The 20,925-nt window shown below is 32.2% G+C and overlaps 2 protein-coding genes across 2 annotated transcripts; one reads left to right on the top strand and one right to left on the bottom strand.

Moving 5' to 3' along the window:
- Positions 1 to 2,358: 2,358 nt before the first annotated feature.
- Positions 2,359 to 3,088, bottom strand: Bma-mat-1.2 (MAT-1, putative; the record flags this gene model as incomplete). The annotated part of the gene is made up of 2 exons (XM_001898563.1): positions 2,359 to 2,523; positions 2,939 to 3,088. 2 exons carry the CDS (start codon positions 3,086 to 3,088, stop codon positions 2,359 to 2,361), a joined length of 315 nt encoding a protein of 104 aa, XP_001898598.1.
- Positions 3,089 to 12,795: 9,707 nt separating this feature from the next.
- Positions 12,796 to 19,470, top strand: Bm4429 (Steroid receptor seven-up type 2, putative; the record flags this gene model as incomplete). The annotated part of the gene is made up of 9 exons (XM_043081019.1): positions 12,796 to 12,927; positions 13,086 to 13,288; positions 13,998 to 14,125; positions 14,938 to 15,096; positions 16,669 to 16,793; positions 17,079 to 17,246; positions 17,553 to 17,634; positions 19,090 to 19,187; positions 19,279 to 19,470. 9 exons carry the CDS (start codon positions 12,796 to 12,798, stop codon positions 19,468 to 19,470), a joined length of 1,287 nt encoding a protein of 428 aa, XP_042936953.1.
- Between the last annotated feature and the right edge of the window lie 1,455 nt (positions 19,471 to 20,925).

The raw sequence follows: 20,925 nt of genomic DNA, 5'->3' as shown, positions 1-20,925 counted from the left end.
TAATTCTTAAATGACTGAGATTTACCTGTTGTCAGAGTTTTGGTAATTAGAGAGAATAGCTGAAGTAGTTCAATATGTTAGTATGGCATAATATGTGTCTTATTGATAAAGGTAAGATGCGTTTTTTTAGAGAATTAAAAATTAATAATGGATGGATTATTTTAACAAATTGAGCAAGAAAATTGAAATTTTTGTTAATTTAACGAAGAAATGTAACAAATTGAGAAGAGACCATCGTGTGGTAATCAGAGTGATTAATATGCATTTATCTCGTAGGAACTGAAATTTATATCAAAAGTTTTCAGTCGATCAACAGTAAAATATGTGTATTAGGAAGAGCTCATCCACTATTATCTTTAATCAATTAGAGTTCGTTTTAGGCAATCATAGGCTAAAATTGGCTTTTTTAAGAACCATTTCGATTTTTTTTTTTTTTTTCTTTGCTTCTGCGACATTTCTGCGAACTCATTAGAAAGGACAGCAATAACAAATATATTGTAGATTATGATGTGAATATGATACAGTTTATTTCATTGGTATATCCTCTGACCTCTCATTTGCTTGCAACAATTATTACAGGCGGCGATCCAGCAATATGGGATGGCCAACAGTAAAAGAATGCTTTTCGCCAGCGACACTACGACATACCATCGGATAACGTCGCATAAATTTCTAAGTAACGTCAGTTTGGTTTTGTAAAACATAAGGAGAGAAGTTGCTGCTGAAAACAAAAATAATTAGCTATCCACGATTATGTTCCATTTTTCGTTTTTGAAAATTTGTGACAGACTGGTCAAACTTACCTGGCAAAGCAGTTCGATCCACCGATTGAACTGCTTCTTAAAAAATTTGTTCCATTCGTTTCTTTGTTCCAGTGTTTCATTCGTTTATCATTCACTTTTTCATGTTTTTCTGTTGTCCGTATAATTCGTTTTGTATTGATTGTTTTAAGTAATCCATAATTTAGTATTTGTTTTTCAAATTTCGGTTGATAAAATGTCCCAGTTTTATTGTACATGTTCATTTTATTAGTTTCGTGAGAAAGTTCTGGATAAGTATTTTCTCCAGATGATCTCAAATCATGGCGTTAAACATGCATGCTCTGAATTTTAAACTATCTCTCGAAATACTGCAGTTTGGATTTCATTTATAGCTTCCCACGCAAAAGACAGTCTTGAGTACTGCGGAAACAACCTGCACTTGATGGGATTCTGACTGGCTCATTTGCTTATCTTAATACCAAAGTTGTAAATTTTTTAAGAGCTAAGTGCCAATCAGCTGTTTCTGTGTTAGCAGTAGTACCCAACAGTGTGAGAGTAAGATAGATTTAGTTGAGATTTACGATTAATAATATGAACTGGCAAGACGTTAGTCCGAAGAAAACTCGAGTTTATTTAAGCCGATAAAATGAAGATAAATTTGTGAATAGTAGCAAGTATGGCAATGTAAAGAAACCATGAACAACGGTGGTGTTAGAATATCACAAGTGCTAAACAATAGGAATAATAAAAATTAAGCAGAAACGATGCAGAAAACGAGATGGAAGTGAATCATTTATTGAAACGGCATAGAAAGACTATCGTCGAATGGTTATTGAGACTATTGTTGAAATAGTTCTTTAAGCAAATAAAGAGAATTAAAATTGATCCGAATTAACACCTCCAAGTTGCAACTTTTAGAAAACAAAATCTATTTCAAAAGGAAATACAAGGGAGTCGCTAAAATTGGCGGAAAGATTACAAAAGTCCGTCCAGAACACTTTCTTCGGATTGCTTGCAAACATTTAACCAAAAATAGTGGTACCAGGACTAGAAAAGATTGGCATAGAATAAAAAGTTTGAAATGTGTTAATGCAGTGTTTCGTATTTCACTAAGATGCAACTATGGTTTAAGGGTATTAAAATTAGTGGATTTTAAATAGCTATAAAGCAAGACTGCAGCGGTAAGGACAAGTTGTATTTCAGTACTTCAAAACATCGGGGAAAAAGTGAAGAAAAAGAAATTCAAATATATGAACAAATGAATGAATTGGTTCAATTATCTAGAGGACAATTCTGATAATTACAGTTCAAAAATTATCAAAGATTTCGAGGAGATGAGATGAAATAACCCAAAAATTTTTGGAACTATTATTCAAAGATAAAATTGATTTAGGTAATTGGAATCGGTTCTCAGATGTTATTAAACAATGAGCTAAATGATAAATTCGGCTAAAATCTGGTGGCAGATTAAGGATATAACACATGACTAGGTTTCTAAATGCTAATGGAAAAAGAAAACCGTATCAACTGTGAATCCTGTACGACTCATGAAATATTTCAAAGTTAACAGAAATTTTGATTTGAGACGCATCTTACTTCATTCAGATGGAGGAGAGGAAGGTTCGTCATCATAAGGAGCATCGGTAAAGTTATTGCGACTCTGCTCTCCACGAGGATCCATTTCTGCCGCCAAACTAAAGTTTAATAACGCTAAATGTGTGTCACCAAGCTTCTTATGCACGCGACCCAAGAGGAAAAATACCTGAAAATTCCTCTTCATAATTAAGACCAATCGAATTTAAATTCAAGCAACCCCGTATCCATAATTTTAATAATAAGAATTCATATATTCAAATTATTAACCTTTAGTAGAAATCTCAAAAGAGAATGTCTTACCTATTTTATTTTCAATTTGGAAATACTAATGATGCTGCCTTAGCCATGAACTAACTGTTTTGACCATTTACAGTTTGTTTTGATAACTCACTGTCATTAGAATCGACAAGAGGAGTAGAAAATATGACTTCAGTTTAAAGTTATTAGTATCCACTTAATATTACGACACACTTTTTTTCGAGAATGCAAAAAAATTAAAAGCAGAGAAGTAGAGTAAAGGTCAAATAGCATGATTTATTTAATTCAAATGTGAAAACAAATCCTAAAAGAAAATGACATACCTGTGCTTCATCGTGAGCAATAAGTTTTAGATCATTTAATTCTTCCAGACACCGCGCATAATCATGCATTTCATACAGCAAACGAGCACGATAGAATCTACAAGCAGCGTTGTCTGGTGAAATCTTTAACGCATTCTGTAATAGTTCCATTGCCTGTAATGCATTTCATGTTAAGTTAATAGTTCAACTGCTTGTAACACACTTCACGTCAGGTCAACAATATAACATTCCTTAAATTCATTGAATAGTGTTATATTTTCATGCTAATGATTTCATCTTTCTTTTCCATTTCTATACCTTCCGGAAAATTTCACAAATAATGTCGCATAACATTAAATCATTACTTCTATAACATCTTTCCAAATTATAACTTCGCTGTTGTTTTCAACTATTTCTTTCTAAACTAAACTTTCAGGAACTGTTCAGCTTATACATATTGACTTTGTAAAAATTTTTGAATTACTAACAAGCAGCTGGTTGTGAATCAAGAAATTTTTATCTGATATGAAAAGTATTTATCTTTCTTGTCATTTGCGTCAATCATTATCATCAGAAAATATTGAAAACATCGAGACCACCATACAATCATTTGAGAAACAACAATATTGCGATCATTCATTCTTTCACTCCCCCTCTCTCCCTGAGAAATTCAACTTTTCTTCCTTATCTGTTTACTTTGTGAAAAGATCTGATTATTTCGGGATTGGCTGAATCATATACAGTTTAAGTGACTAAATCTTTTCTGGTTTAGTCATGGAAACAGCTAGTTGTAAATACATGAGGGATTTATGGGTATTTCTCTTTGTCCCTGAATAAATCTGAGAATTATATCAGCTGCTCGTAGCCAAATCTCTCTGACATCATTTCATTTCTTTAAGTATTTATCTAATAGAATAATATTCTCGATGCTAAAAAGTAGGAAAGAATACTTTGTCACTATACGCATTTAATGACCAAAGATGAACACGTGCGTATTTAATGACGTAAATGATATCATAGGACGACTATTCAGTGCTGCCTTTCTAGTAATATGCAATTCGGAAAATCCTGAAAGAGTACTTTTGCCTATGAAATCCACTGTAATTGTCGAGTATTTCAAATGTTCTAAACTAGTCTATCCTCCTGCATACACACACACACACACATACATACATACAAATCCACATAGATAATCTACAAATACGGTCCTCCATGGATCGTTACTCGCTTTCTTATAGGAATAATTTTCTGCTCCTTCAAGAGATTTTTTTGAGTGAATCATCGTCCATTTTAGTCTCATCAGATGGCTTTCAGATTGACAATTTCAGCAAGATTAATTGTTAGTTTGAGACGGCATCGGAAGAATGTTCGAAATCCGCCCGGCACTGCTGGAGGTCGGTCGTATCCTCTCATTCTCCTTCATTTCACTCATCCACCACGGTCAAGTGCATCTGTCCCCCTCTTCCTTGTCACGCCCCGTAGCACACACACACACACACACACATACACACACACACACACACACACACACACACATACACACGACATTTTATGAGATAGCGTTGTCGGTTTGTTTGTCTGTGTGTTATTCAACTCGTTGGTATATATGTTAGTTGCCGTTGAAATGAACTGTCGGTGATGTCTGTAAGTGTATATACGGTCTAGGTGGGTGTCACATTTCGAGATTGTCCTGCTCGAACTATAAGTGTGCGGCAATTGGAGCATTACGTCTCATCTTTCCTAGTTAATCTTTCCCCGTACTTAACGCATATTGCGAGACATCTACGCATGCTACGTGTGCACCAGAACACGTGTGTTCCTTAATATTAATATGAATTGCCATCTTTAATGCTTCATTACGTTTCTCGTCTGTTAAATAAGCTTTTCCTATAATTACTAGTTTATTTGTTTTAAGGGTGAGTGTAAAAAAAGCCATAGATTGATCTTAATTGAAGAAGATGGGTTGCAAATTGTTGGAAGTTTGCAGATCTTGAAAGTATTACCCTGGCGAATCCCTCCATTCGTCTTTATGGGCAGATAGCAATGAAAAGATACAGGTCAAGGTGATAACTGGCATTTTATACCCAATTTTGTTCACATTCTTTCTTCGAAATTTAATTGATCAATCAATTAACAGTAATGTAAGGCACACAACTTTTTTTCGTGAAATACGTTTTGCTTGTCGTATAATGTGTTTGTTATTTTCTAGGCATCACTTGTATACAGTCTGCTAACTACAACTAGGACGACGATACCTTCATCTCTAGTCTATAACTTGCCCGAAGATAACACCTCCTAAATATACGAATAGTGTAATTGATGAATTCAGTAGACCAATACAAAGTTTCGATTGGTCCAACATTAGGCTCAGCCAATCATTGTCATTCAGTGAGCCCTCAGCCATAACACATTCGTCAACAGTAGTAGTTTGTTCAATCTCGAGAATCATCTCATATTCAGAGCCATTTGATACTGTTTAATCAGTGATATATATCAAACATACTTACCTTTTGCGTTTGTTTAGCTGCTGTGAGGGAATTTTTTCGCTTAAATGAAGTCTAAAAGCCTTGCCATATTCATTTTAATCAGCGTTTTTAAACATTTTCACTTTCTAAAATTTTCTTTCTAAAAAAAATATCAAGTGAATAGGAAATTTGAAGCTATATTTCTAAAAAAAGAAGTTAACGTCAAATTTAATGAAATCACGAAAGTTACTTTTTCTAGAAAATTTCAAACTTTTTCTTTCATTGGGATTATTCATCCACATTTCATTAATGTAATTGTTTGACCATTCGTCAGCATTTTATGATGGACATAATTCGACAAACTAGTCACTCACGCTAGCATAAATTTTCATTAAAACTGGAGGAATAAATAAGGCAAACAAATCGTTATAATAAAATATACTTTCAATTTCGAACAGCACTATTGTATTTCTTCTCTGTCTTTGTAATTCAGATGATCGGAAGTAAATACCCCTGAAGAAGGCCAAATTCCACTTCAAAATGCAGTGTCAAGGATTTACTAAAGTGTTCTTTACATAATTGTTAAAAGAATATTACATCAATTGGACCATCATCTTGTACCAGGCTGTATATTTTTAAAAATAGAAGCTATACTACTTTATAGCCTGATTTGATCATCTGGATATCTGTTGATTTCAGTTCAATATGAATTTCTTAAATACAACTGAAATTTTTGCTATTTTTCACATATTAATCTGTATAAGCTTCAACAACCATTAGGAGAATATCAGTAATTAGCATTTATTCTTTCTGCTTTCTTTTTTTTTGATTAAAAAAATTGAAAAATTACTGAAGTAGAACGAAAGTGAGAAAGGGTTAGTAGGCCACTGTTTGAAAATGGCTATTGATTGAATAACTGACCACGTTGACGTGATTTTTAATTTTTTTGAAAATGAAATGTTGAAAGAAAATGTATTTATATTCGAAAATCTGTAGTAAATTTTGCATTATATTTTCACTCATTTTCTATTGTTCTCCAGGAGCCTCCAAAAATGCGTTCTTGGCCAAGAAATATTTGCTTTTGTGTTCGTTGATGGATGCCGTTTGTTGTGTGATTTATCATCCGCAACTTCGACACTATAATTCATCAGCAACAATCCACAAGTATCGCCCTCCCTTCACCATCTCTTTTCACCTTTTACCAAACAATTGATTTTAGAGCCAAGCAAGGAAGAAACACTAATAATTTACTAAATTATTTTATTTTTTTTAAAGGAATAAACTCATCTCAATAGTTATATCATTCAAAGTTCGCAATATTCAAGTTGTTACGGTAACTGTAATTAAAATTGCCATTTAACTAGAAAATGTGTTTTGAAAGTATCAGAACTGTAATTCTACTATTTTATTAAATGCGAATTTAGAGTGAGGTCAATGACATGTCAAAGAATTCTAGAGGGAAGGGATAGAGATTTCGATGGAATCTCGGGGAAGGAATAGAGATTTCGATGGAAGACAAACCCTTGCTGAACAAAGCCTTCAGTCATATTTTGTGTCAAAGATACGACATTTGCATCACTAAACACTGTTAAAATTAGTATAACGAATTGCTGTAATTCATTACAAATTACTTATGGCGATATGAAAAGAGGATAATCCTGTGCTAGTTCCGGTATTCCCTTCATACCTTTGCGGATTACATGTATGCGATTTTATAAACTGCATTTCTAATGACAAAACTAGGTTTGAAAGGATCAAAGAAATGTTGTGTATTACTCGTGAACTACTTCGTTGCAATTAATTTTGCTTTTTGCTGAATTTGCAAAATTATTTATGTTAAAGTTTCAAAATATACCGCCATTAAGTTACTTCATGCATTTCGTAGGTAATGAGAGACACTTGATGAAAATTTTACTGATTAGTAAAATTCAAAAAAAGATACTATTACTATTACCGCTACCATCACATTACAGAAGTATTACTACCGTAGGTGCCTTGACTACGGTAATCAAGCAAAAATAGCAGCAGGAAGAGAATTGAATTGACCCTGAACTCTTTAGACGGTGAGCATGCGGGCGAAAGTCCCCATTTCCTCGTTACCTTGTTACCCTCAGAATTAGGTCGTCGGTAGGGGTCACCATTTTATGAATTTCAGATTTTCGAAAGCATGAAATAGCGCAACTAGCTGTGGCTATGCATGGGTGAAAACATTCAGATCGTTTGAAGACTTCTCCTTCGCTCCCTTCCCATAGAAATATTTAAATTTTACTATTATGAATGTGGCATTTAATTTCCTTGTTTTTTTATGTGGGAAGCAAATGTGATTTTTTATTATAGCTTTGCCGAACTAAGGGAATTCATTGATTTACTCTGATTAGCACTAATTTTGATTTTGCAGCCTTTGACTAATATAGTAGTATTAAGTTATTCATTAATAGACATTATCATAAAGTTTTCCATCGTATGCTTTTATTCTACTTCTAATATTTTTCTAACCTGTAGGATTCGAATTTTCGAACAATTTACATTTCACATTTAACCGTGTTTAACAGATTATCCAACTCACTCAAATTAGTTGAGGATCATGAGATTGTACAGTATTTTAGCAATAACCAATAGACTTTAATTTAGAGTCGATAAAAAAGATTTCTCCTGCTTAACGGTTCCATTCACTGAACAGGCATTTATGCAAAATGATAGTGAAATCATTTATTATAAATTAAACTGATGTAAATAATTCACTTTTTATCAAATTAAACTATTCTTCGTTAGTGATATATATATATATATATATATATAATTTAAGCATAAAATTAATGGAATAAATAAAAAAGGAAATAGATATAAACGAAGTAACTTTAATGTAATCGCCGGAAGACTTAATTATTCGGTTGAAGATGGGCACCGAGCAGTTGGAATGGCTTTTTATGGGTGCCATTTTGAGGTTCTGTTGATGTTTTTTGCTTCAATGATCTATCTATCTATCTATCTATCTATCTATCTATCTATCTATCTATCTATCTATCTATCTATCTATCTATCTATCTATCTATCTATCTATCTATCTATCTATCTATCTATCTATCTATCTATCTATCTATCTATCTATCTATCTATCTATCTATCTATCTATCTATCTATCTATCTATCTATCTATCTATCTATCTATCTATCTATCTATCTATCTATCTATCTATCTATCTATCTATCTATCTATCTATCTATCTATCTATCTATCTATCTATCTATCTATCTATCTATCATATCTATCTATCTATCTATCTATCTATCTATCTATCTATCTATCTATCTATCTATCTATCTATCTATCTATCTATCTATCTATCTATCTATCTATCTATCTATCTATCTATCTATCTATCCTATCTATCTATCTATCTATCTATCTATCTATCTATCTATCTATCTATCTATCTATCTATCTATCTATCTATCTATCTATCTATCTATCTATCTATCTATCTATCTATCTATCTATCTATCTATCTATCTATCTATCTATCTATCTATCTATCTATCTATCTATCTATCTATCTATCTATCTATCTATCTATCTATCTATCTATCTATCTATCTATCTAATCTATCTATCTATCTATCTATCTATCTATCTATCTATCTATCTATCTATCCTATCTATCTATCTATCTTTCTATCTATCTATCTATCTATCTATCTATCTATCTATCTATCTATCTATCTATCTATCTATCTATCTATCTATCTATCTATCTATCTATCTATCTATCTATCTATCTATCTATCTATCTATCTATCTATCTATCTATCTATCTATCTATCTATCTATCTATCTATCTATCTATCTATCTATCTATCTATCTATCTATCTATCTATCTATCTATCTATCTATCTATCTATCTATCTATCTATCTATCTATCTATCTATCTATCTATCTATCTATCTATCTATCTATCTATCTATCTATCTATCTATCTATCTATCTATCTATTATCTATCTATCTATCTATCTATCTATCTATCTATCTATCTATCTATCTATCTATCTATCTATCTATCTATCTATCTATCTATCTATCTATCTATCTATCTATCTATCTATCTTTTATCTATCTATCTATCTATCTATCTATCTATCTATCTATCTATCTATCTATCTATCTATCTATCTTCTATCTATCTATCTATCTATCTATCTATCTATCTATCTATCTATCTATTTATCTATCTATCTATCTATCTATCTATCTATCTATCTATCTATCTATCTATCTATCTATCTATCTATCTATCTATCTATCTATCTATCTATCTATCTATCTATCTATCTATCTATCTATCTATCTATCTATCTATCTATCTATCTATCGCTTTTTACAATTAATGAAACGATTTTGTTGAGAGTGTCCAAAAGAACAACCTGGATGAGAGGAACTTTCATAAATTTAATTCTTATATCTCACCGTAGCATTCATCATCAACTCTTCTCATATGGCTTCATTACTTCTTCGCACTACTCTGATCGGAAAGTTCTTCCTATCTTGTCCTAAGCACTTAAGGATAATAACTAAGAATTCTGTTAGTTGATATCTTCAGCATTGCTATCATTTCTTCTTGCCATATTGCCAACCGTTGTTGTGTCGTCATTTGAAATGTAAATAGCTTTTCAGAAGAAAGTAAAATGGGACGAAAGGCTTGGATGTTTGGAGTAGATAATCAAAGAAAGGATTATATTTGAGGATTAGAGTAGTCCTACATAGAGTGAAGCAAGATGCTTCTAGGCTACGGTATCTCAGTGACTGAGATTGAGGCACCATTGCAAGCTTAGATATTCATTTCCTAATATCATGAGTACTTCATAAATTTAATCCAGATGGGGTTTTGGTTTTTTTAAAAAGAAAGCTTTAGAATTCATGTTGATAACTAATATTCTAAAATTTCAGCTTTTATTTACTCACCAAATCAAGTCTCGGTGTTATGAAATAATGTCAGTGAGATAAGTAGGTAGAATGATAAACGAGAATACTATCAGAGATAGTAGCTTTGGCCACATTTATCACCAGCAAGTCTATGTAAAAAAAATCTATCAAGCAAATTGCTTCTTTTTTATAAATATTTGGATTTTGCTGAGTTTCGTAAAATATATTTAACAAACATGGAAGAATGCTATTGATTAGACAAAGATTGTCCAAATATTACTTTATGAGAAAGGTGTTGTATGAGAATTCTTAGTTAGAATGAGTTAGTCTAAAGTGAATACAAAACTAAGTATCCTATCTTTATAAATAATAAAAATTTAGTAACTGTTATCGATGTTTTCATAAGCTTTTATGTTTGATTTCGTAGTGTAGTGAAAGTTTCATTTGAATACAAAGTGTGTAAAGTTGTGATTACCTGCTGAAAATGCTCATAAAGAGCGACAAGCTTAGTTTATGTAATTTAGTACATCTTACATGAGATAAGGTGTTACATAATTTAGTTTACAGTATTTGGCATGAAATAATCATGTAAGTTACCATGCTTGAACTAAAAATATTTGAACATTCAAATATTAATCCGTCCAAATCAACAGTGGCTAATTGTATTTTAATTTTTTTTTTATCATAATTCATTCATTGATTTGGTTTAACAAAATGTTAAAATCTTTCTAAAAATTGAACTTCCAGTCTACCTGTAATCCAGCAGCATAGTAAATGCCATTTATTTATTCTTTCATCAAAATTTAACAGTTGCAAAAAGTTGTTTCATCTGGATATTTGCATAGGTTTATGTTTGCACTTATACCGCACGCATCTCGTGGATGCTTCTTCATAATTCATGTTTTGAAAGGGAAAAGAAAGAAACATTTACCTAAAGGAACAAAACAAATTTAACGTAACTGATTGATGCTATGCAAGCTAAGTTTAAAAAACAAAAGCTTAAAAGATGCTAACAAAATGGAGAAATCTTCTAATCGTTGACTGAAGTCATATATCGTTTGCATATTTCGTTTTACTTATCCCAGGACTTTTTGTTCCTTGTAAAATTCGATAAATTACATTAGAAATTTACAGGCTGTGGTATTTATGCAATTATGGCGTCAATTCTCATATGATGTTGTAGTCGTTAAATAAAGATAATTGCTACTCTGAAGTTGACATATGCAAAATTGAGACTTTACTTATTTTCTTCTCTGAACCTAATGTATAGTATATTGTTTGCACATTTCGTTTTACTCATCTCAGATTCGTTTTTTTTTTTTTTTTTTTTTGTTCTTTGTAAAATTCGATAAGCTATAGAGCATAAAAAATGAATGAAATGATGGCATTTTTAAGTTAGCGTAATATTTTCACTAACATATGTCAACTATTTTAAAAAAAGCCACGAATATATGTAAAGTGAATATAAATACATTTTATAGCAAAATGTTTTCTTAAATTATAAAGAGCATCAATTCCAAACAAATTGAATTAACTAAATAATTTGGCTTCGATCTCTGCATTAGCACTATCCTTCAATAACAATTTCTATAAGCTATGAATTAAAAGTTTCCTTTCTATGGCTGTAATTTCTCTAAAGAAACAGCCTAGACTGTGTTAAAATGTAATATAAATATATTATTATTTGGTCGTATCTTCCTGAATACATTGCGATATACTTTAAAAGTAGGTATGGCAGTACTCATTTTATTTCAAATTAATTGAAGTAAATCAAAAAATAGGAATTCTTCATTGTATGCATTAAGCTACTACTCCATACTTTGGTTTCGGGAAGGGAAGAGATAATTATATTGGCTTCCGAGTTAAATGAGGTGGGCTGCTTCCAGTATCACTCCCGAGAGTACGGTATTTTGTGATGCGTCTACATTCTCGATCAATACGGCACTCAGACTTTGCTATACCATTGTCAGATTAGATGTGATCTTGCAGGAAGCAAGGCGAAGAAAGAAACTGGAAGAGAACGATCAACCGACGTGTTCATCGCTGCTACTGCTGCTGGTGCTGCTGGTAGTGGTGTTGGTGGTTCTGCTGGTGCTGCTGGTTCTGCTGGTGGTGGTGGTGTTGGTGGTGGCTCGAAGTGTTCAGCTACGAGTCGTTTCAACTGCTGTTGCCTATTGGAGGAATCCCAGGCCGAGAAGCTCTGATCCACGACCTTTGCCCCGCCCCGAGGCTAAAGTGTCGTCCAAGAAAGAGATAAGAAGAGAAGAAAGTCGGCAACCAACAATCTGTTCAGCTTCTGTCTCTCATTCCATTTCCGTTCCCTGTTGCTCTTTCTGCTGCTGTCACTTCCTCTTCCTGTTTTTACAGTTTAACCTTTACCTAATAATTTAGAAATAAAAACATTGTTTCCGAGTTTCCTGATTACCTGGCGGGAAGGACGCCACTTGCAACATAATAAAAAAGTGTAACGTGCAGGAAGCGATAAGAAGTGCATGAAGAAAAAGCAATGGAAAGAGGAACACCGTGTTCCCCCCATGGAAATGTCCGTACCCGTAGTCAGTTCCTCTTGGATGGATTCCAGTATCAAAAATCCAAGTACCAGCAATCCGGATGCTAACGCCCAGGTAACTTACTAGCATATCCAGAAGTATTTTTGTTGCTGGTAGTAAGTATTATAGCTGATATTATTTATTATAATTGAGTAAGTATTATAGTGTTGTAGTTGGCTGCAACTTAAATTTTTTGAATTAATTTTGGAAATTATGTGTAAAATAATTTGGAGGAATCACGATCATCGTCTGGTGCAAGCAGCTCTGACTCGAATAGCGGTGTTGCTAGTGGTAGCGGCGGTGCTGTCCATCCGGACAATTCACCAATTGACAAACAGTTATTGCTTGGTACTGAATGTGTAGTTTGTGGTGATAAATCGAGTGGCAAGCATTATGGGCAGTTTTCATGCGAAGGATGTAAATCATTCTTTAAAAGGTATCCCAACCTCCATTTTAATATCTCAGTTGTGTCATGTTTGTTACAATGAGCTTGTAGTATCATAATTTGCTCTTCAAATTTATTTTCGTTATAGGAGAAAGATAGAAAACAAATCTTGTGTAACTAAAATATAGTTATTCCATTTAAGGAGGATATACATATATACATATATATAATCACTAATTTAAAAATCAGTGTGTACTTATGGGTAATAATGGTTAATATCATTTCGTTTGGTGAAAATTTTTGAAATTTACTTTTCATTCAAAACTTCCGATTTTCTTGTACGTTTCTAGTCGTATTCATAGTTGATTAATATTTAGTTAAACCATGTCATCGATGTGACATGTAGTCATTATTCTTAAATAAAAAATGAAAATAAATCTAAGCATGCAATTAATAATATGTGCGTGAGCATGTCATTTTTACATTGTTCAGTCTTTTTTCTTATTACTTATCTGTACGTGTTATTTTTAAAAATTTGCGAAGCCTATATTTTTCGATTTGAATTAGTGGAAACTCAACTTTTATGCTCTCATTAAAAATGAGAAAGTAAGGTCCATTATCAATGGTTATTTTGAGAAGTGCTTTTCCATGTGCATTGCACTATTATGTTTAACATTTGTTGCACTTTGATCATTTCATTTAATGATTTCGTTATTCTAAGAGTTTAGAAATCATGGAAAAAATGAGTTTCATGCTTCAGATCAATAAGACGAAGCCTTAATTATACGTGTCGCGGTTCCAAGAATTGTCCAGTGGATGTGAATCATCGAAATCAGTGTCAGTATTGCCGTCTGAAGAAATGTGAAAGAATGGGAATGCGCAAGGAGGGTTCGTCTTGCCTTATATTTAATATTTGTTTTTGGTATTTAACAATTGTTCGTCTAGTTAATCTTTCGCTAACCTCACTGCTACAAGAAAACATCGTATTTATGTTCAGTAATTAGTCAACCACTTTCAATATCCACTTGTCGAGCTACCAGCGCGAAAATTTGTTATACCACAAGTGCCATCCTGCGCCCAGCACAATATCTTTTAACTTTGCTAGCTTTCCAAATAAATTTTTTGTGATTAAGGAACCTTCTTACCTATTTAGCAAAAATTGGCAAGTTTTTCTAAATATTTTTTTGTCAGCAACATTTATGTCCTTTTTAGGTTAATTTTTAAAAGTTCAATTTAAGTAAAACCTTCAAAGATTCACAACAAATTATTTTATTCAAACAGTGCGCTATTTGTGCCCCATTTATATACAATAAGCGATCTGGTAGCTACCAGATTTGAGTTTGAAGGAGTGAATGTATATGTGCGAGGAAGAATTGCATCTTAAGTTCAGAACCTAAACTGTTTATCAGTGTCTACTTCTTTTTCTTTTGTTAAAGTTATTCCTCATTTGCTTGGTCACCATTCACTTTGTTCATTTAATTAAATCATTCATGTGTAATGCAAATGATGATATTTAACTACTGTTTGGTAAAGGATTGTCAGTTTAAGATGGAAGCTTCATATTATCAGATTGCTATGTGGTATTTGAACATTTTGTTTTTGCTATTCATGTGGCAGAAAGGAATTCAACGAATGAGGCACCTGTTGAAAAATGACACTCGTCAAATGAGGCAGGCACTATTTACGAACAAATCTTTCAGCAGTGCAACGCGGAAGGATACCACCAAATGCGCAGCATGCTTATTCCTCCACAGTTCTTTTTGGCGAACAATTGCTGACAGTAAATCAGAGTGTCGGTTCCCATGTTTCATCCATTGTGACGCATCTCATACACGCTGAACCATATCCGCCCATCGCTTGTAAATGCTTTTACTATTTATTTATTAATTCTCATCAGATGATGACAGAGTAAAGGTCATTTCAGATTTTAATCTTAGTGTTTCTGTTCTTTGGGAAGAATTGTAGGTTTTCAGTGACTGTTTGATTAATAGAGATATGTTTTATTGAGGTATAAGTTCGTAATATTTCAGATAAAGCTTTTATAACTACTTAGCCTAATGTTTTCCATGTCATCATTCCTTTGTTCTTGAAGTCATTCTCAGGATTAAATTCTTAAAGAATTTGATCTGCTACTAAATCTTATTTCATAACAATGATTTCACGTAACACTTGTTTGAATGTTTATTAGTTAATTTATCCTAAGCAATGAAAAACATCTGATCTCCGTCGAGTTACTCTCAGAATCAAGCTTTTGAACCAAAAATGATATATTTACAGCGATAATCTGAAGAAGTTGTTTTAAATGCAGAATTTACAAATAATTAAAGATTGTAATATTTTTACTAAATATTGGTTTAGCTTGGGCGATCAAATATAATCGCTTTAACATTAAATAAGGCTGTTTTCTTACTATGTGATCTGTTTAATGAAGCATCCTTTTTTTCCTTTCTAAAACAGACTCATATCAATATCGTGATTAATACATTAAGAAAGAGAAAGCACAGTCCAGAATTGCATAAATGAGGTTTAGAAAGGCTTATATATTAACTCTGTTTAGTTGAATCTTTCAGCAGAAAGTTATGTGTCACAAAAGCGTTCTCACAAAGAATTCTCTTATACTGGAAATTCAACATTTTGTTAAGTTAGAAGTTTCTATAAACACTTTTCTTCCCTAGCTGAATATTTTGTTTTTGAAATTAATCCATATATTCATATAAGGTAGTTCAATTCATCTCGGCCATTTTTGATTTTGAAAAAAAAAGTGAATGGTCCGTCTCATAAATTTTAAACAAACAGTATTCTAGGAGCTTTCTGAAATACTAATTACATGAAGTTAAAATTTAGCAAGAATTTGACGAGACTATATGAGATTCAAAGGAGGCGATTCTTTGCCGCTGGTGACCCTTAGTGATCGTTGTTAATCTGAATAGTGGTAGGGCACCTCAAAAATGGATGATGGTTAGGAAACATACTTTTATAAAACAGATAACTTGTTTCTAATATTTTAAAGGATATAAGGAGTTTCAGTTTCTTAGGCATAATTCACTCGTTTAATACTTCCTAGTTTAATTCCCTCTTATGACTTAATGAATAAATTCAATAAATGAACTTAATCCTATGTTAATATTGTGGAATATACATCATAGTATATCTAATGTTAAATGAAGATGATCATTTGGTATTAAGTGATATCGTTTGTTTTCATCAAATTTTTTATACCAGTCAGTAGGTAGTATTTTTAAGACTTAAAGAAATGGTTATAACAGTTGGTTGAAATTTTGGGACAAAATTCTCTTAATATCAATTATTTTTCAAGATTTTTAAATACTGTGAATATTAAGTGTGTAATAAAGTCTACTAAAAGAAAATACGATTTTGTTCATTGGCAAAATTGAATGGGTTCCTCGTACACTCTCTTAAAGCTATTCCAGGTAGCTCATCGTCTAGCTCAATTGGGATGGATAATATCTATGAGTTCGGTGCCAAGTTATTGTTTTCTGCCGTTGAATGGGCTAAGAATATCCCATTCTTTAATGAGCTCAGTGATACTGATCAGGTACACTCTTTTGTCATTTATTACATCGAAATCAAAATCAACGCAAGTAGCATAGATATCTCTTAGCTTTTATTCTATCTAGTTACAACACTTGCAATTCTTTTTCTTGCAAAAAAAAAAAAGAAATTTTCTTATGTTATAATACTTAATTTACAGTTAAAATAGAGGCGGAAGTAAGTTATTATAAGACATTAAAACATTTTACAGAACTTTTTATTGAAATAGCAAATCTTTTACTTGAGTTGTTTGCTTTTTTCCTTTTCTTACAAAAACAATGTTTTATAGTTGACACTACTTCGAGCAAGTTGGGCTGAGCTGTTCGTGATAAATGCAGCGCAGTTCGGTATGCCAGTACACGTTGCACCTTTACTTGCTGCTTCTGGTTTGCATTCTTCTCCTCCCTTACCAACCGATCAACTAGTTGTATTCATGGATCGGATACGTGTTTTCCAGGTTATTTTATCTTTGTTTTCGTCGTTATTACTTCGAACAAGCAAATGTCGTGAATATCACTTATTATATAGGAGTTCCCTTATTTCAGTTTAGGTTTTAGACACATAGAAACTGCACTGTAATCATTTTGAGTTAGATAAGTCTATTTTGATGAAGTAGAAAGAGGAAAAATAAAACAAATTCTTTGCTCGCTTCCAAAAGTCGTTTTGTGACTTTATTTATGGTTTGATGTCAAATTGATATGCAGTCAGATCAAGAAACTAATGTTTTTTAAACACATAGTACGTGATTTTTGGTTTATTTTAGGGTCAGATCGAACGTTTAAAGGCACTGCAGATGGACCTAGCCGAATTTTGTAGTCTGAAAGCAGTTATATTATTTAGTGTTGGTTAGCATTTTGATGTTTTATTTCTGTTTCTATTTTTTATTTAAATTGTGCTCATATCTTAAGTTTTTAGGACATGCAATTTAGAATGAAATTCCGATGGAAGAGATCTTTCTTGAATGACCATAGATAATGTAAGGACTTTACACTGGTAAAGACTTTCTTTTCAATCATTATTTCTCTCATATTGGACGTTTTACTCACCGTGGATAATAACAGTATTTTTGTTTGAAAAGTACTTCATTCATTTTCATACGATTTAAAAAAAAAAGGAATACTGAAGACATTTGATATGCCTTCAACGACATGTATTGCTATTAAAAATTTGATTGATGGTCTCAAATATGGGATATATTATATGTAATGTGTTAAATACATTGGCAATGGAAAAATGTCAAGGGCTGAGAAAATGCGTTAAGGAAAAGGTGAAAGGCCTTAAAATAGGATGTTGAAAGGAGGCCTTAGAAAAAAGAGGTAAATAGGTCAATAAAGTGCTGATTTCTCTACACCCAATACAATTGAGATATATTTTCACCAAAGCGAACAAACAAATGGATCATTGCGACGGAATGACAACATCAGTTGAATTGCAAAAATGACTCATAACTACTTTAATTGAAAACCCGATCACATAGAAATGAATTTCAAGTTTAAAGACAGGATTTCCAATCTAATTTTAGTCAGTTTCAATTTAGCCAGTATCAGTTTCAGCAGTACGTGCAATGATTCTGTGGCTACAAACTATCAGTTAATGACGGGGTGAAATAACGCATCTTTGAAAAGAGAAAATCGTATGATTCTGATTACTGTGTTCACGTTTGACATAGCACAACAGTCGTGTATCTATGACACGTAGTATAGTGATGGTCCGTTTTAATTGTTAAAGCTTTCTGCAATATTCAATTTAGTTGCAGTAGATGACTATAGAAATATTAGAGCCTTCAGTTGGTACAAATGGTATCTTCTCCCTTTCGATGAATCAGTCATCATTTTTGCATATTGGAATTATTTGTTTTTAATTCACTTTTAAGAAATAGCACCGGAAATATTTAGGATGTGAAGAAAGAGAAAGGAGGGAAACTATCAAAATTCTTTTTTAATGTTTCACATAAAATGAGGCAGGGAAAAATAACATTATGTGCTGCGGTACTGTGATATACGTTGCAGTTTTTTTCTTATTTGCGTGTTTTGATTTCTGTTTCGAAAAGCATTGTTTGAAACAGCTGCGCTTCGAACTCATTGGATGGTGTGTAATTTTATGATTTATTTGTGTACTCGTTACACCACTGTCAGGGATTTTCTGTGGCTCTGTGCAGGCTATTATTACGATATAGAGCTTAATATTTTTGTGTATCTAAACAGATAAGACGAAAAGTGGTGATAGGAAAATATGGAAAAAGAAGGTAATTTAATAGTTTAAAGCTTTTAGGTTGTTTACAAGACCGAAATTTTTTGCAGACTGTTGTGGGTTGAATGATGTTATACGAGTGGAAACGATACAAGAAAAGGTTCAATCGGCATTGGAGGAATATTGCAGAACACAGAAGCAATTACAAGTCTGTTTTTAATTGCTGGAGGAAAAAAGAAAAGGAAGGAATTTTATAAGGTATTGTCTAGTTATTTTTTGTAATTTTCAATTGATTTTAGGTCGGACGATTCGGTCGTTTGTTGTTACGATTGCCGAGTTTAAGATCGATCAGTGCATCTGTAATTGAACAGTTATTTTTCGTGAAATTAGTTGGAGAAACACCGATCGAATTTCTACTCAGGGATATGCTTAGAACACAAAATGAGAATGTTATCAAACCATTTGTTTGGCCTTGTCAGCTTCGTTCATGATCTTTTTTACGCCAGATAATTATAAAGAGTTCCTGCTTGTTAGGTTTTGTTTACTTTTCTGGCATATAATTGGACTTTACAGTAAAAATATTTTGTAGAGATGAGAGAAGTGTTTATAAATCTAATGAAGTTTCAGTACTGCTTAATTTTCTGTAAATTCAGATCAATGTCTTTCAGACTATGACGGGTACAGTTATTTTTCCTTCTGGTTGTAAATTCTTCGACGAAAATAAGAATATTCCGTCATAATCAAATGTTAGATCGTTTAAAGATTCTCAATGCCGGAGATACCTAAGCCACTATTCTTATTAACTTTTGATTGAAAAATTGAAGTTAACATATTGCAACTTCTTCCACATAGTGGCTTTAATTATAAAATATACTAAAGGACACTTTTTTTGAAGAGAATGATAAGCAGTTAGAAATATCTCAGTTTAAAAAATTGAAAGGATTAAAACTCAACTTTTTAGTTCATTTATTTTCTGTAAAAAGTAAAATGTATGCATTAATAGATTTATTAAGATTAATTAGGTATTCACTCAAGCGATCAAAAGCAGTGTTGTTCTTTTATGTGCGTGCAGCTTTTATATTCAAGCAATTGTTCAAAGTTTCTGTGTCAAATTTGTTTTCCTAACTCATTTGTATAAAATTTTTTTGAATTCCAAATTGTGTTTTGTTTGTCTATTTTACTTTTTTTTTCTTTGGTTTACTTACATTTCCATGTGAATTTATTTTCTTTTTTTTCGCATATTTCTCATTTACTCCTCATTTTCACTCTTTTTGTGTTTCCTGTAGTCCCACAAAAATTTCGCTTATTTCTTTCTTGGTTCATATTTGTCATTTTTTCTGTTTATATTTCAATATAGCCAAAGTTTGCTCTATACGATATCAGACCGGTTTTTTTCTTCCGTTTATGTTTAGCGGTAATTTTGCTTTGGAATGTGCAATATTTTTTAAGCTACTCTTGTACATTTTATGTGGATACTTAGGTTATGGAAATGGTTATTATTTCATATATACTTATCGTCATATATACTATTGAGAAGGGAGGAAAGCGAAAAAAGGAAATTAATTTTATTTGGTGACATATGTATCATAGATTGTTTAAACCTACCTTAGTATTTGCGAATCCACTAGTCTTTGATCATGTTTTCAGTTCCACTTTTATTATTTGTCGTGCCTGGTCCGATATGCGTTGTTTTGGTTCATATAATTTTTTCTAGTTTATGTTTGGCTTGAATTACCCGGCTAATCGCTTTCTAATAAAAAAGTCATTGAAAAGACAACGTTTGAACTTTAAGCATGCAAGGGAGGCTTGATGCTCATTGTCTTCTCCTCGTATTGTTTGTAATATTTATGTTGAATATGTCTTTTTAATTGTTTGTTTAGAAATAGTAAAGGTTGTAAAGTCATTACATTTCTGAGATCGAAAACTGAAACCATGAAGCATGCAAA

This window comes from Brugia malayi (genome assembly GCF_000002995.4).
Source record: "Brugia malayi strain FR3 genome assembly, contig: Bm_v4_Chr3_scaffold_001, whole genome shotgun sequence".
Classification (NCBI taxonomy): domain Eukaryota; kingdom Metazoa; phylum Nematoda; class Chromadorea; order Rhabditida; family Onchocercidae; genus Brugia; species Brugia malayi.
The sequence above is the reverse complement of the archived record's forward strand: the minus strand, read 5'-3'. Positions and strand labels throughout refer to the sequence as shown.